A 15,779-nucleotide genomic window follows, 5' to 3' on the forward strand; every position below is an offset into this window, starting at 1 on the left:
AATATTGGGTTGGGATCTACCGCTGGATGATATAAAGCCTGTCCTGGGCCGCAGCTTAAGTCAGGAATCTGCTCGTGAAAGATTGGTTTGTGTATCTGCCGATATAAAGTCCTAGTGGATTAAAGAAGATGAGTGGAGCCACTGTCGTAAAAAAGCATTACGGGTCTAAATCATGAAACTAATTTTTAAGGTTTAGAGTGTGTTTTTATCTGAGCTTAAGTGACAAATGTGTGAGATGGGACAAGTGATGACCAAGTATTCTCATCGCACAACTCCATAAGTCGCCTCAGAGGAAACACAAACCTGTGATAATGAGCCATTGCTATGCGACACACACACTTCCTGACCATGAGACTGTACGTAACTGTCGTTCCTCTCTCCATATGGAGGCTTGTCTAATCTCTCACAGAGACGACACAAAAAAAAAGAAACTGTGAAAAGGTCTATTTTTACGCAAGTTGCTATGCAGGTTGGCTGTGGGCAATTAATTCATGTTCTGTACAATATATTACCCTTGTTTTAATAAGTGAAGGCTTAAAGCAAATGATATGGCAAGTAGTAATGGCAAGGCTTGTAAGCAAAATGCCATCTGGCTAATCGTTTGCTAATGATGAAGATGTGAGCAAAACACTATTAATTAACCAGGAAGACAAGCGCGCGATCTGTTGCCTGGAAATGTTGGAGCCACCAACAGTAGCTGAAGAACAACGGAGACATTAGTGGCTAATTATCCATCACTCCATGAAAGGCTTAGTTACAGACAAAATATCAAAAAAACAAAACTTCATGCCCTCAAACCTTAAAAAATACAGCAACAGCAATGTCAAGTTTCAAAACAGCTATGTGAATTTATCATTCCATTCAGTCAGTGTTAAAGAGAACTGACAAACAGCACATTTTATGTTTGGTCACAGGAAAGCCTGCCTATAGAAAGTGTTCTGCTGCTATCTAATCAGCTAATGCAGTTGGTGAAGCTGGGCTTTTTGCTCTGTGCACAACAATGCATCACACTACGGCTCCTGCTGCCACAGTGAATACATCTGAGCCTCAGCCAAACCGGATGATACACACAATTATTTCAGTTGCCACATTTCTTTACTCATCAATAACAAACACCTACACATACTGTACCATCCTTCACAGACAGTCACAGCGGCTAACGTCAGTATCAGACAAATAGTCCCGGCTGTATCTCTGAGCTCAACAGACCACAGTGGCGTGGACATTCATTACGACAAAGCCTGAGCCGCATTGTTTGTGCCAGCCAACGCTACTGTGATTTAATGTGCCCTGCACAACATGCAAGAGTTGTTAACATTACTGCAGAAATGGAAGCACTAGTGGCGGCACTGAGCAGCCGCTGTCTGATGGAAGAGCAGAATGAATCACATCCTGCTGAGGCCTTTTCTTAGGATTGTGCAGCTGCTCTTGTCATGTTCATCTGACTCAGCAGACTCTAGAGGAACTCTTTATTTGAAGATGAGGGGAGGACCAAGCTTTGGGCAGGTTAGCATCCTCCTACCTACTGAACTGTGATTGAACCCTTTACATTTGGGGAATGGCTGATGAGAGGCAGCGGATAGCTCTCTCCAGACAACGCTGTGAGAAACCAGGGTTTTCCCGATACTGATCCTCCTCGGTTGCTGTGCTCCATTAAAGCTTCTTTCACACTCTATCCAGCCAGCCTGTCTCTCTAAGTGCCTGTACTCTCTTGCTATGTGAGCTGAGAATATGAATTAGGCCGAGATCAGTGTCGCCTCCGCAGGAGAGGAAAGTGAGCTTAAAAAACATCTCTGGTGCTCTGCCTCGCCTGTAAGCGCATTTGGCGGCATTTTATTAGATGAGTGCCATATCCCCCCTTTGTCAATCCGCAGCAGATGCTTCCTCATTTGCAATAAAGCAAACTCATATCTTTTATTGATGTTGATCCATGATAAGGGAGCAAATTGGGAAGCATCTGAATACAGCATGCCAATTAGTTAGCCTTAAATGTCCTACCACACCCTAATTGGAAACAGACCATTTGAACATGAGTAAATACATTTATCCAGCCATTACATCATTTTGTCCTAAGGTCTTGAGACTTGAGACTAGGGCTGGGTATCGGTACTCGATACCTTTAAGGTATTGACCGAAATAACCCAGTACCAAGTAGTATCAAAACTTCTCCAGTCAAACGATACCTGCATTCGATACTTTTTGTACACAGATCTAGAAAGAAATGACTATTTGTATGGTTTTGCTCGCAGCCAATCACCGCAAGCGTTCTTGGATTTAATGCGACGTGTGATTGGCCCACTACCGCAGCAGCTACAACCCATACAGTCTGTGGTGGTGAAGTCGAGCGCGGTGTATGTGATGGAGTTAGCAGTTCAGCGTGCCGAGATGCCACCAAAACGTTAAAAAAAAGGTATCGAATGAAGTACTCTAATGGTATCGGTATCACTTTAAGGGTACTGGTATTGGTACTGGTATCATAATTTTTTAAACGATACCCAGCCCTACTTGAGACACAAAATACACATCTCAAAATGCCTTTTGCTGTTTCTCAAGACATCAAGGCGTCTTCTAGCATGCCTTCAGATGTCTTCAGAGATCTTGAGGAATGTTTCAAGATATTGTGGTGGCTTGGTGTGTACGATGTGCACCAGTTGTTGAAACTGCTAAGCTGACTGCATGTTGAGAGAGCTGGAAGCGAGGCCACACAGTGACAGGTATTGTCCACCCAATTAGTTTGCATGCAGCACAGTGGAGGAAGTGGGAGTCGGCAGCCCGTCGTCAAGAGTTCCCTTCCCCCAGCCGCAGAAGCAAAGTGTGGGCAGGAGAGAGATGACTCCTCAAGACTGTGTTTGCCTGCTGGCATCTCAATGTTCTTTTCTGTTTTCCTCTCTTTCTGTGGGTGGCTTCTCCCAGACAATGCTAATGCTATGTAATAAGTAGTCTGCCTCTGGACATGAGATCATGATCACTCAGTGGAAGCAGGAGGGGGTCATGGAGTCTCAGTTGCTGCAATTTTCAACTAGAATTTTCAAAACATCCTTTCCTGATAATAAAACTTTATTACCATACATTGCCCCTTCCATGCGTTGCGTCAACGTTGTACAGAGCGATGTCTCATGCAATTTCCATCCACTGCAAAATTTACATGTCATATGCTAAGGGGCATGGACCTTGGTGACATCAAATCAACACGGGACGTAACCTTATGTGGATTATGAAAACCTTGGCACAGATCAAATCAAACGCTGCTTCCTGATTACCAATAAGCTGTTTCTGGAGTGAGGGAGTGAGGGAGTGAGGGAGTGGGGGGGGGGGGGGGGGGGGGGTCTGGGGAGCACAGTTGTCTTCATAAAGGCCGACTGAGGAGACCTTAACCTTGGCTTAGCGCTGACTCAGTCCCCTGTGGTGTGTGGTGTGTACCGTGGCTGCTGTCAGCACATCCACACAAGGCAAGGTGAGGGAGGCAGCGTACAGAGACGAACGTGACCTGGGATATTTAAAACAGCAACCAAAAAAAAAAATCCTTGATGCATCTGACATTGGGCATTAGGAGGCCCTGGAGGCTAGTAAGACCGTCCCCTAACCAGAAGGTCACAAGTTCGATCCCCACAACGGCCAACGTGTCTATCAACAGGCATGCGTCCTGCTCGAAGTGTCCTTAACCAAGACACTGAACACGTACCTTCTTACTCACTGTAAGTCATTCTGGATGGGAGTGTCAGCTAAGCGCCTAAAATGTAAATGATATAACGCTGCCTTCACTGAAGCCACCAGATATTGATATGGAGAAGCAGAGATCCATTTCAGGACTCGGAGTTCTGGGTTATGTAATGTAATGGGTATGTAATGTAATGGGTTCCTGATATAAATATATTGCAGGCACCAACAGCCATATTATAGGATTATTTCTTTTACTGAGGGACTATAAAATGCTCTGTCAAACATCACCATAACCTCTCCAGGCTGTAGCCTGCAGGTTCTTATATCGCTGCTGTATCGTAAAAAAAACATGTAACTGCAATCAAACAAATATGAAGTCCAAGGAATTCACGCAAGGTGAATAATAAGGCTTTTAAACTCGACACCCCACATGAGTGCCTTGGACTTCATAATTTTTTTTGAATACTCACATTGATCCCTTCCTGAAAAACAACAGTGGAGGTAAAACAAATACCCAAGAACTCCTTCCCATTGTTTTATTTGACTATCATATTGATGATGATATTTTAGTGTTTTTCTTTATCTTACTTGAATTTACAGTTAATTTCTTGAATGGGAAAATATGCATTCTTTACTTCATTCCTGAAAGACTTGTTGGTTTTCATCTGGCAACAGTGATATGTTGTCCAGCTCTTTGTCGTTCAGTCAGTCGGTGATTTTCCTGCCACAGGCGAGGTGAGTGACCACTGCACCTCAGGGAGAAGAGCGACCCTGCTAACCTTTCTGAAGCAGGGCCATCCATGCGACATGGTGACGCTCATTGTCTGCCTATTGCTATTAATATACCAGCAAAAGTTCCCTGCAAAGGCAGAAATGACACTGGGCTGAACATGGAGTATTCCACAAGTATGGTAGTACTCACAGCCAAGATAGGAAAACAAGTTAATGTTTGTGGTGCTATAATCCCATTAATGCTACTGTAAATGCAGAAGTGTCGGTCTAATCTATTTATAAGGGGTTAAAATGGATCCTTGCGAAAATTGTCATTGCCTACTATGACAAGGTCACTCCATTATTTCTGAATTATCTGCAGAACCAGCGCTGACACCGGTATGATTATACTGTGAACATCATGTTCCCTAGGTTTCTATTGCAGTAGAGTGGGAGGCAGCAGCCCGGTGTTACTAGATGGGCGGAGCAGGCGGCTAGCGAAGTTATGGTTTCTACTAATAGGGATCGTGACGGAAAACATGTTATTTGGACCCAGGGTTGAAAATACCAAACTATCCCTTTAATCCCTGAAGCAATTGTTGGATAAATTCAAATTACATTTTGTTCTCTTTCCAGCTGCCAGAAGGCAACCAGCTGTTGGAGAGAACTTAGTTTTTCTTTGCAGTGTACTAATTTTGTACTACTGTCAGTTATTTAAGAAAGAAAGGTCCACAGCGATGCTATGGTACTAGTGCAGAATAGGTGCAGGGTGGGATACTTCTACCATGGCTGCCACTCTCGCTTGCTTATAGAGAGATTTATTTCTTCATGAAGAAACCTTGCTCTAGATAAGTGGAAAAAAGGAAGCTGCGTTGATTGGACACGTTGCTAGGCAAATATTTCCTGCTACCATCTGCCTTGAACTACGTGGATTGAGATGAATTCCGTTTTGTGTGGGGAATACAAACTGCTGGAATAAGGTGGGTTTAAGCTTAGGAGGAAACATAATATGCTTTTAGTCTCAGAGCAATCTCACATGCTTTTCCTGCATCCCTCCAAAAGATTCAGTGGAAAGATGGAAAAATGTACAAATGATACGCTTTCAACTGAAACCCAGAGCTTAAACTAGAAACTTCATTGTGACAAAACAAAATAATGCGCATGTCAGTCAAGTTATTTATACTGGCATAAACACAAACCCCTCTCATGGGGAAACAGCCAGGCAGCCAGTGTAATTGTTAAACCAACTCCTGAGTAGCTTTATGCTACTGTTAGACCACCCCCAGAGAACATTAATTAAAACGCACTGTTCAAATCAGGCTTTAGCTTGCTGTGACATGTTTTTGTTTGGACTGAAATAGGGCACACATCACACATGTCACACACCCGTAGCCAAACTTTCAAATTGCATTAGGTCACTTAAGGGAGGAAATTGAATCTGCAGCACATGGTGAGAGTGGCGGGGGGAAAGCTTTGATATAATTTAATGTGCTTTCCTTCAGCAAGCTCACCTCAGCTGAATACAGACATGCTGTTTCTGTCCTCTGTCCATAAGAGAACTTCCAGTTTTTAAGCGAGATCTATCAGTTAGGAGCCATTAAAAATGTAAATAAATGCATATTCATATGTTCCCTGGGGCATCAATGATAAGGCTTAGACTAATTTCCCACAAATTATTTTTATATAAACAATAAAGAAAATATTGGGTATCATGAGGTGTAGTTTAGTGGCCTCCCAGTCTTTCCTGTTGAATTTCTTTTACATGTGGGTGAGTGGAAGTCATTTTTGTTCTGAGACTCAGGTTTCTCTCCATTCATTTCAAGTTTGAGACTGGCTCTTATTTGGATGTTTATGTCTTGCTTTATGGCAGTTGTGCTGTAATTGCAATGGTAATAGTTATTTCTTTTTTGGGCAGCTGACCAATGGGGCCAGATGATGAATTCTCATTGTATTTCCATTTTTCCAGCTGTGGTGGCAATTTTCCAGCGGTGAGCTGGCATACATTTCAGTTATAGAGCTGCAGGGGTATAATGGGTGTCCCTGGTCTTGAATAAAAGAAACTAGACTGGCACTCAAATGCTATTACATTACACAGCATAGCAGAAAAGTGGCATTTGGTTGCACAGCTCTAACTGTGAAGCATTGATTCAATTAAAGAGGAACAATCATCCGAAACGGCATGCAAGTTATTATCGCTATTTGTAATCTGATTGTGCACTTCTTCCACTCCCTGAGAGCAGTGAAATCAATGACTTGCTAATCAATCAGATTTTGGCAATATCCAATCATCCAAGAAAGCAGTAAGGGAGCAGATGCAACAGTTAACATGCTCTAAATCAATGACAGAGGAGACCATCTCTAAATTTAGCATCTGTTTTTATGGGTTAGGCTTGGGAAGGCCAGCTGAAAGAGAACATAATAGTTTAATCAATGTGATATGTAATATGATATATTTATTTTAAAACAATCAATGTTTAGTGTCCTACTCCAACCCAAACATCCCAGCAAACAAGCTAATTATAGTCTGAGGAAGGGCTCCATTGACAACAATCAAAATTGCAAAATTCAGCAAAAGAATGTCAATACATTCTTTTGCTGAATTTTGCAATTTTGATATGAACTGTGATACATGTGGAAACAACTTTTTCAATGTACTTTAGTTTTTTAGCACTTGAAAAGGACAACTTGAGGAGAAAAATGAGAACCTAATGGTCCGTTTGAATATGATAAAAATGTTCTCTAAATTGCAATTTGATTTGTAGGTTAGGGATTCTACTCCAGATCCAGATACACCTTTCCCTCTGACAAAAAAAAAATTGCAGCCTCTTGCGATTTGGAGACTGCAGTAGTCAATATTGCAAATTCTGTCGTTTTTTGATGAATTGTGCAGCCACAGTCATAGCCAGAGATATTTGACATTTTCATGGCAGGATGACTATACTTCAGTACTTCAATACAATGACACAATGGCACACCATGGTAACCAGATAGCTATTGCTGCTGTTGGATCAAAACCTTTTATCACTTAATAGTAAAACTTTTCAGGGATTTTGAAAAAACAGCCCTCTTTTCGGATTCATGGTCATGTAGTTTGAAATTCTGTTAGTTCTGAATGGATTTCACTGGCCCTAAGGTCGTGAAACCTGCTATGCCTTCAGTATAAAGGACCACATAAACCTGCAATTCAAATAAAAATATGAAAATCGTTGGAATTGGAGTTACAGGGTTTGTCCAATAAAGAGTGCTCAGTTTCATGGATTTTTGACCCCACTGGTGGATTACTGCAAATTGCTGTGGCTGGAAATACTGCTTTGTTCATTATCTGACTGAAAATTAAAAATAAGTATTAGAGGTTTACTGCAGGCTCTACTGCAAACAGGCAGAGAACCACTGTCCCTCTCCACCACAGTGACTGTGCAAATTCAAGAGGGCAACTTAATGAAGTCAGAGGGAGTGTTGGTCCACTTGCTGAATAGTGTATTGATCCCTCTCAGGACCTTCTCATCACTGTCACTCCCTCACCATCTGGCCACCTGGAATGAAGCATATGCTCATAAATTTAGATGAGATGTTTCAGAATGATATTCTCGGGCAGCCTCTCATTCAAAAAGCTGACTCGGCATCAAGGCCAATGCACAGTTCATACGAGGTAAAATGAGCTTATTTTTTTCCCCATGGTACACCAGTGCTCCCACAGTGAAAAATCTAGTTGCATACATCAAAACAAAGCAGCACACATATGTGCAGTCTGATGGTTAGAGAAGCGTGTTTGTGATGCCTGTGTATGTTGTGTATGTGGAGTGAAAATCAGAGGTAATAAACAAAATATGCTCACTCCTCCCTGTGGTTGTAATGAGGAGCTCCTCAGTGTGAATGTCTGTAACTGAATGGGATCAAACATGGCTCAGTAAATTTTCCCAGCGTAAAGACAGGTGAAAAAATCATAGCAGAATCCCTGTAAGTGGACTATACTCTGATTTCCACAAGCACTGGCTGCCGGCCAGATGCCCAATTACTGACTTCTTTCCAGCTGGCAACTTTTAATTTTTTTTTTTTTTTTAAGTTTGGGATATCCTACTATCCTACTATAGAATGAGGAAATCTCTGTCTGTCTGTCCGTCCGTCCGTCCGTCTGTCCGCATCCATTTTGCTCCTCAACGGGTCGGCCAATCAAGCTCAAACTGCACACGGCCATTGAGCATTGGCATAGGCAGGGACTGACGGAGCTGATTTTTCCATTTTCCCAAATTTACGCTGTTTATGCGCCTTTTTGGCAAGTCTGCGCGGAGCATCCCCAGGTATGGACTAGTTCTTCTGAATCTTTTTTTTTTTTGAGAATATATTTTTTATTATTTATACTTTAACATACCAATCAGCATGGCACCATCGCAAAAACAAGATGACAGAGAGACTAATGGTACGTTTTCACAGGGGCATCATTTCACACGAGGGATCGCGCTGCTTCCCAGTATTGGACGCTTCATAGGCGTGTTTCGATACAGAGCTCAACAGTGACCGCCCACTTTTGAACGGCTCCGGTTCCAGGAAGTGAATTTCCCATTCATTCCTCCATTGACGTTTCAGAAAATCCTTATATAAAGAGTTTTAAGCCTGTAACCAAGCCAACCAACTACGAGATGAATCGTGACCATAAAACATTTGGAGCAAAAAAACAAAAAATTGGAAAACAAAAAAAACAAACAAAAAAAAAAAAAACGTTGCCTTTTTTCCTGTTTTTTCGGTTTATTAAGATCTTATGGATAAATTGACGCCTCTGGTTACTGGTGTTACTGGTGTGTAAACTGAAAACGAAGGCAATGGTAGCCACCATATTGGTCTGAAGTAAACGTTACTATGGTTACAGACATTATTTATAACCATCGCGAGGTCGGAGGAGTGGAGTGACTCCTGTTACCCGTACAGACACAGTCTGGTAATTTTACTCTGCTCTGCTTCAGTGTGAACCAGACATATGCACATATGCTCATAAATTCAGTTGTCACTACCAAATTCTGGCAGTGTGTACGTAGCTGTCAAAGGTGTCAGCTGCTGCCTGAAAATGTTGGCATGCTAATTTTCTTTAAAAAAATAAAACATGTCCTCCTAGGTTAGAAAATCAGTGTCTGAACATATTTGTTGTTTTAATTTAAGTTGAAGTTTTGTGGCCTGCCTGGCCAGCTAAGGTGTTTGGAGAATGTTAGATCAACCATGTTCAGACTTTTGCACTTAATTGTAAAGAGGACATCCTTGTTTAGACATTTTATTTTAATTTACAATTTGTTTCATTTAGACAAGCATCCGCTGTTAAAAGCTTATTTATTTTATTCAACAGATTCCATTATTTGCTTTTTGCACTGAAAAATATATAACAAAGAAAGAAACCATTATAAAAGAAACTGTAGGAATAGGTTAAACTTCAAGTTGAAAATATTGTTTTTTTTGACATTTTATGTCAAAGCAATGAGGAAAGAATCTTCTACAGTCATAATTTGTTTCCATTTAAACTTTGTTAAAAATATCGTCATTGTATCGAACCGTGAAACCTGTACCGTGTATCGTACTGAACCGTGAGCTGAGTGTATCGTTACACCCCTAATAACAATAGTAACAACAACAAATAGATAAGATAAATAAACAATGCAAGTGCCATACCCCAATTACATTACATTAAACCTCTAATGAAGTTTACTCCCTTCATCCAGTTGTCAGTGTTGAATCTGAAGTCTTCTGAATCTAAAGTACACCGAATGGGTACATTTATACAATTTCAGTGATACTAACTGTAAAGTATTGTGTTTTCACTCAAAACTATAAACCAATCCTCAACGCTCAACGCCACCATTTGTAATTAATCTGGAAAGTAAACAAGGTGTCAGAATGGAATAGACAGACAGAAAAACACACAAAAATAGAGCTTATTTATTGAAAACGTTTCCCTGTGGCAGCATGACTCCAGCCGACCCCTAGCTGCTCACTTCTTCTCTTCGGCTGCCATCTCAACGCTTGTAGAAAACACTGCTGTACCATATTAGGTCTATGTATAGCTACTCCAGAGCTCTACAGTGACATTTTTTTTTTTTCCAAAAGGACACACATCTGCTCCTGATGGAAAGTTTTTGGCGCACAGGAAAGAATCTGAGCGCATTATCAGTGAAGATAAATGGAAACATCCATCCCTACATTAAATCTTAAGTCGCATTTGTGCTCCTTTTTCAGTTTTCTAGGTAGCATGAATTTATTTTCAGAAGCATACAGTATGCTACTAAATTGGTGGCAGTGTGGAACCCTGCATCTTGTCAGTGGTTTCACGGCCTGATTAATGACTAGGAAACCAGAACACAAACTGCAGCGGAAGCAGAGGACACATGGCTAAAGGTCAAATGAGGTCAATAAAGGGCATGAAATCCATAGAGATATAACAGTTATAGGTTATATATAGGTTGTTATATCTCTATGATGAAATCACACAAAAAGCAGCAACATGGCAAATAACAAATGTGATTATCTCATGTTACAAAATTGAATTACAATTGACAAAATAGTTTTAAATTTGGTCTGGCTTCCAATACATTGCAAAGTTCACTCACACTGGAACTAGCATAAAGGGCAAAGGGTAAAGACTGTCCTGTATCATAGATGTGTTTACTGTTAAAATACTGATACTACACACATATACTAGGGGTGTGTATCTCTCCTTCTGAGGCGATTCCATACGTATCTCGATACGCGATCAACGATCCGATTCATGTAAGGTACATTTTAAGCAGCCATCGATTTGATATGATTCGATTCAGCCCAGTTTAGATGCGATACGATGTGAATGCGATACGATAAGATGCAATGCGATGTTACATAAACAGTACAGTGTTATACAGTGTTACAAACACTAAAACAATGTAAACAACTACTGTATAATTGCTCAAAAAAATAATAAAGCTGACTGCTAATCTTTATGCTGGGGAAACCTATGTAGGCCCTTGTACTAGTGGGACTTTTGAATAGTCCACCCACACACCGCGATGTAAACAGCTGTGCAGATAAAATAAAAACCTCCATTGCAAACGATACGCCACTCTACATTTTTCAAATAAGTTTCTGTTATGATAAGAGCGCTAATATGACTGGAACTACCTGCAGATGAAGAGGGTGAAGCAGGTAGGCTACACTTTCTCCAACAGCAAACCTGTGGTGTGGTTTGGTGTGGGCTGCAGGGTTTGTAGTTCCACCTGTGTGTTTCACAGCTGCTCAGCAGCTTCTGCATATTGCCACACTATTTTCCGCCTTTCTTATAAATCCCAAAGTGGGCACACATGGGGTTTATAGACGTTTGGTGGCGCATCATATATTCATTTTTCTCTGTCGTTTGACATTCTCTGATATTTTGCATTCTCCGTTTGACAATGAGGGAAAAGTTTTTCTCTCTGCCTGAGTGAGAGGAACCGCTTCCCTCCTCACAGACTGACAGGCAGCAGGCAGGGACTAACGAGCCTAGATAGGGAGAGAGAGAGAAACACACAGTGCGAAACGAAATGAATTCAGTAGCCTGCTACAATAGTATTTTATCAGATACGTGTCATATAGGGCTTTACCGATACAGAAACGCCCACATTGATTCAGTCGCGATTTGCTCTCAACTTTTGACTGATACAAGCTGTTTGAATCGATGTAGCTGTATCTTAAAAATTTAGATAAATAAAATCTCAAGGTTTGTGGACCCAACATGCCAATTTCCCCCTGCCATTTTAAACATGAAAAACCAAGTCACACTAACCAGAATCCAACAGAGCTCTTATTGGTTCTTATTTCTTTCCCTAGCACTTCTCTATCATCCATGATTATTTTAGGGTCACAGGAATATTTGTTCCATCTATTGTCAGAGTGCTGTGTGGTTTTGACCATCGGCCTCTTCCTCTTCGCTTGTAATGTTGGGGATTTTGCAATTTAAGCTTATTCTACTGTTGTGCTCACTGTAAGTTGCTCTGGGTAAGAGCATCAGATAAATGCCGTAAATGCGAATGCAAATGTTCAGAAGTTCACTCTTGCCATTCAGAGATATACAACACTATTAATATACTTTATTACAGTTACATGAGGTCATTAGGAGCTCACATGAAGTGTCCTGACTTTAGGGCTGAATTTGTTGCCTTTCCCTTTAAGCGAAATTAGCTTACTCATAGTGTGCTAATAAGCAAGGCGGGGTCCCAGACGGGGCATGTTTAGTCTACTGAAAACTTTGTTTCCCTCAGTGCAAAATGTTTGCGTCTGCATCATTCAATTTGTTGACAGCCTCAGTGTTTCATAAGTCAAAAAAGGCATGGCCTAAGCACAGCTGTGAAGCCGTTATTATTGAATGCACGCTGCGCTTGCGCCCCGACAATTACATCCTCCGCATTGGTTTCCTCAGAATGACTGAAAATCTGCGTTTGTTTAATCTACGGTGTCAGTGAGGGATTCAAGAGGGAAACCGAGCCGACTGCCGATAGAGACATCACAAAACCAATTTCAGGGTATTGTGCGTTCTGCACTGATGGAACACAGAGGGATGCAATTTAAAAATGGCCTCTGATGTGTTTGTTCTTTTATACGGTTATATTGATCTGTGAAATGTAATTTACGAACTCAACCAGTTCCAATCTCTTTTAACTGCTAAGCTTTTTTCTTTTTCAATTTCCCGTCACATTATTATTCTATTTCTTAAATGAGGTATGGCACTGCAACAATCCCCAGTCCCAAAAAAAAATTAAACCGATACCATGTACTTTTTCTTCAACCACAGGCCCAAATTGCAGCACTAAGGACATCTGAGGGAGTACTTTTAAAGATGTCTGGCCTTAAATCATTCTGCAGAATTCAATATGAAACAAAGCACCGATTGACAAAGCCGCTGGGTTAATACGTGGGGTAACCCCGGCCGTGGAAATAGCTCCTCTCAGTAAGTGACTGTTATCACTGGAGACGGACATGGAAATCACAGCATCCACTCATGATTACACACCAGGAACGATACATGGCACAACACTGCAAACCCTAAAAACAACGCCACCCCGCCAGACTGGGACCATTTTTGTCGACTGGTTGAAGGATTCTCTCCCAAACTGATACAATTGAAAGTGACTTGCCTTCAGTGTAGGTTTTTACTGGGTAGTGCTTCCTATTGTATATGAATGACATTAAATATGACAGTCTATACAGTCTATTCAGTATGTGAAAAATAACAGAACTGCTCCTCGTCCTAAAAAGAAGTTACTGAGCCTAATGTAACTTTCTTCTTCTTTATTCTCATCATTTCTTTATTCTTTATTGCATCATTTGAAGACAAATGGCCACACCCCAACAAACATCTATTTTACTTTTTGATTTTATTTTAGATTTTTTAGAATAGAATATGACGTCCAAATGATGGCTGGTTACCTGCCAAAGTGGCTGGTGAAGCTGACAAACTCACGAGCCAAAACATGTTAGCATTTGTTTGATTTGATAAAGGTAACAGATTACATAATGCCACTTTAAGCTCATGCCTGGTGCAGGTGGGTGATCCCACCTCGCTCTACAGCATGAAGAACCACTGACCTGTCTGCTGCTGGAGGACTTCGGTGAGATCCTGCAGGTAGACGAGCAGCAGCAGGCATGCGGCTCCCAGCATCATCAGGAACCACAGGGGGCAGTGGAGGGAGCAGGGCAGCTTCATGGCGACGGCCAGCCGCCTCCTCTGGCTACACAGAGCGTCCATCGGCCTACTCTCCATCTGGCTCAACCCAGCTCAGCCTGGACAGCACAACCTGACGGGAGCGAGGTTAGGTTTAGTGTATTGTCCTATCCATCGAAAGATAACAACACTTAAAGGACAATTCCAGCGTGATTTGAGTTTTTTGCTCAGTTTTTACATTTTCCATCCCTACTAAACCCCAACAGTACGAAACAGTACGTGATGAGTGAGCGAAAGAGTCCAAGTGGCTCAGAACAAAATAAAAGAATGATTTAAAAAAAAAACTCTTTGTCAAGAAGTAATTCAGTTCAATTCAGTTCAACCAAATATTCCTTCCCAAAAATGAAAATAAAAGGGATCTACTCACTCAACACTGTTCAGTCAGTCAGTCAAATCCCAGCAAACATTTCCTCAACCTGCGTCGAGGCCAACAAGTCTGATAGACGTCGAGTCACAACGTGACTTTATTTGGACCATTTGCCGACATGACAGCATATCTTAAGGGAATGGTGATTTCGAGGAAAACAGTGGTGTAACCGAATAAACACTGTATTAAATTAAAGGATACATTTTTGTAACATGAGTGCGAACGGTAATGTTTACGCCTGAATCGCAAAGGTTATTATTCTAAACGCAGTATGCTATCATGTATACCATGTATATCATGTATCCAATATAGGGGCTAAAATAGGTTTATCTTTTATTCCAGCATTTCCTCTAGTTGTCTTTATAGGAACTATTTTTCCTCGCGCATCAACACTACAAGTAATCCCTTCGGCCTCCAACGCATGCGCCACCGGTGAGATCAGGCACTTCGAGTTCGACAGGGGATGAGAGTTGGTCAGGTGAGTTAACGAGGCACTTCGATTTAAAATGCAAAGACGTATTGTGCTTTTACCCTTTGCATTCAAAACTTTTGAGATTGAGGCTACATGGCTTTTTTTTTTCTAGATAGCTGGTTTTTGTATTTGTAAATAACAATTGGGGGAAAAAAACACAGCTAGAGCACATTTGTGAAGTTGCAGTGACCGATTCGAGAGGTTGTAATCACGGAGTTGTGGTTGTACTGGAAAATGGACTCAAGTAAAATAAATAAATATGAGTAAATGTTGGATTACAAGTTTACAGCTGTCATTGTATTCATGTAAATATCAATCTACACATTTGTGAATATTTTTTCTGTGACTTCACATTCATTTTTGTTCTTCAAGTTCTCACATCGTATTTTACAAGTTCTCACATCAAGTCTACAAGCTCTCGCATTTTGCAACATATTTACCTTCATACATATATATGATCAATACATGCTCTGGCTTTTCTAAATCCATTTTGCTCGTCCACAAGCAAACCTGTCCTCTCAAGGTGGTCTACAAGTCTGCAATTTAAAAGTGAGGAATACAATTTATATACACAGCTAATAAGACTTACACCCCTATAGCTGAGTGGTAGCTTGGGATCATTTTTTGAAGATTTAGGAATAGGTTTAATAACGCTCTTGTGCCACTGTGCAGGAATAATGCCACTGTCAAAACAAGACCGAAACAACTCAAATAACACATTAAACAACCTCGGCCACTTCAACACTTCATTGGAAATTTTGTCAATTCCAGTAGCTTTTTTCAGTTTGCATTTATCTATTACCTTTTTTACCTCTTCAAGAGAAAAATCTGCATTCAAAAACATATTACAGTTATTTACATCA

At 41.0% G+C, this 15,779-nt stretch overlaps 1 protein-coding gene across 1 annotated transcript in view; it reads right to left on the reverse strand.

The window, feature by feature from the left end:
- LOC139915920 (carbohydrate sulfotransferase 8-like) overlaps nucleotides 1-14,469 on the reverse strand; it is a 32,710-nt gene extending 18,241 nt beyond the window's left edge. Inside the window, exons 1-2 of the mRNA XM_071904713.2 lie at nucleotides 14,445-14,469; nucleotides 13,942-14,150 (exon numbers count right to left, since the gene is read on the reverse strand). Of these exons, the coding sequence (XP_071760814.1) occupies nucleotides 13,942-14,116 (175 nt within the window). The 5' untranslated portion in view covers nucleotides 14,117-14,150; nucleotides 14,445-14,469. The remainder of the gene's footprint in view (nucleotides 1-13,941; nucleotides 14,151-14,444) is intronic.
- Between the last annotated feature and the right edge of the window lie 1,310 nt (nucleotides 14,470-15,779).

The sequence above is a fragment of the Centroberyx gerrardi genome, chromosome 4 (assembly GCF_048128805.1).
Source record: "Centroberyx gerrardi isolate f3 chromosome 4, fCenGer3.hap1.cur.20231027, whole genome shotgun sequence".
NCBI classification, from domain to species: domain Eukaryota; kingdom Metazoa; phylum Chordata; class Actinopteri; order Beryciformes; family Berycidae; genus Centroberyx; species Centroberyx gerrardi.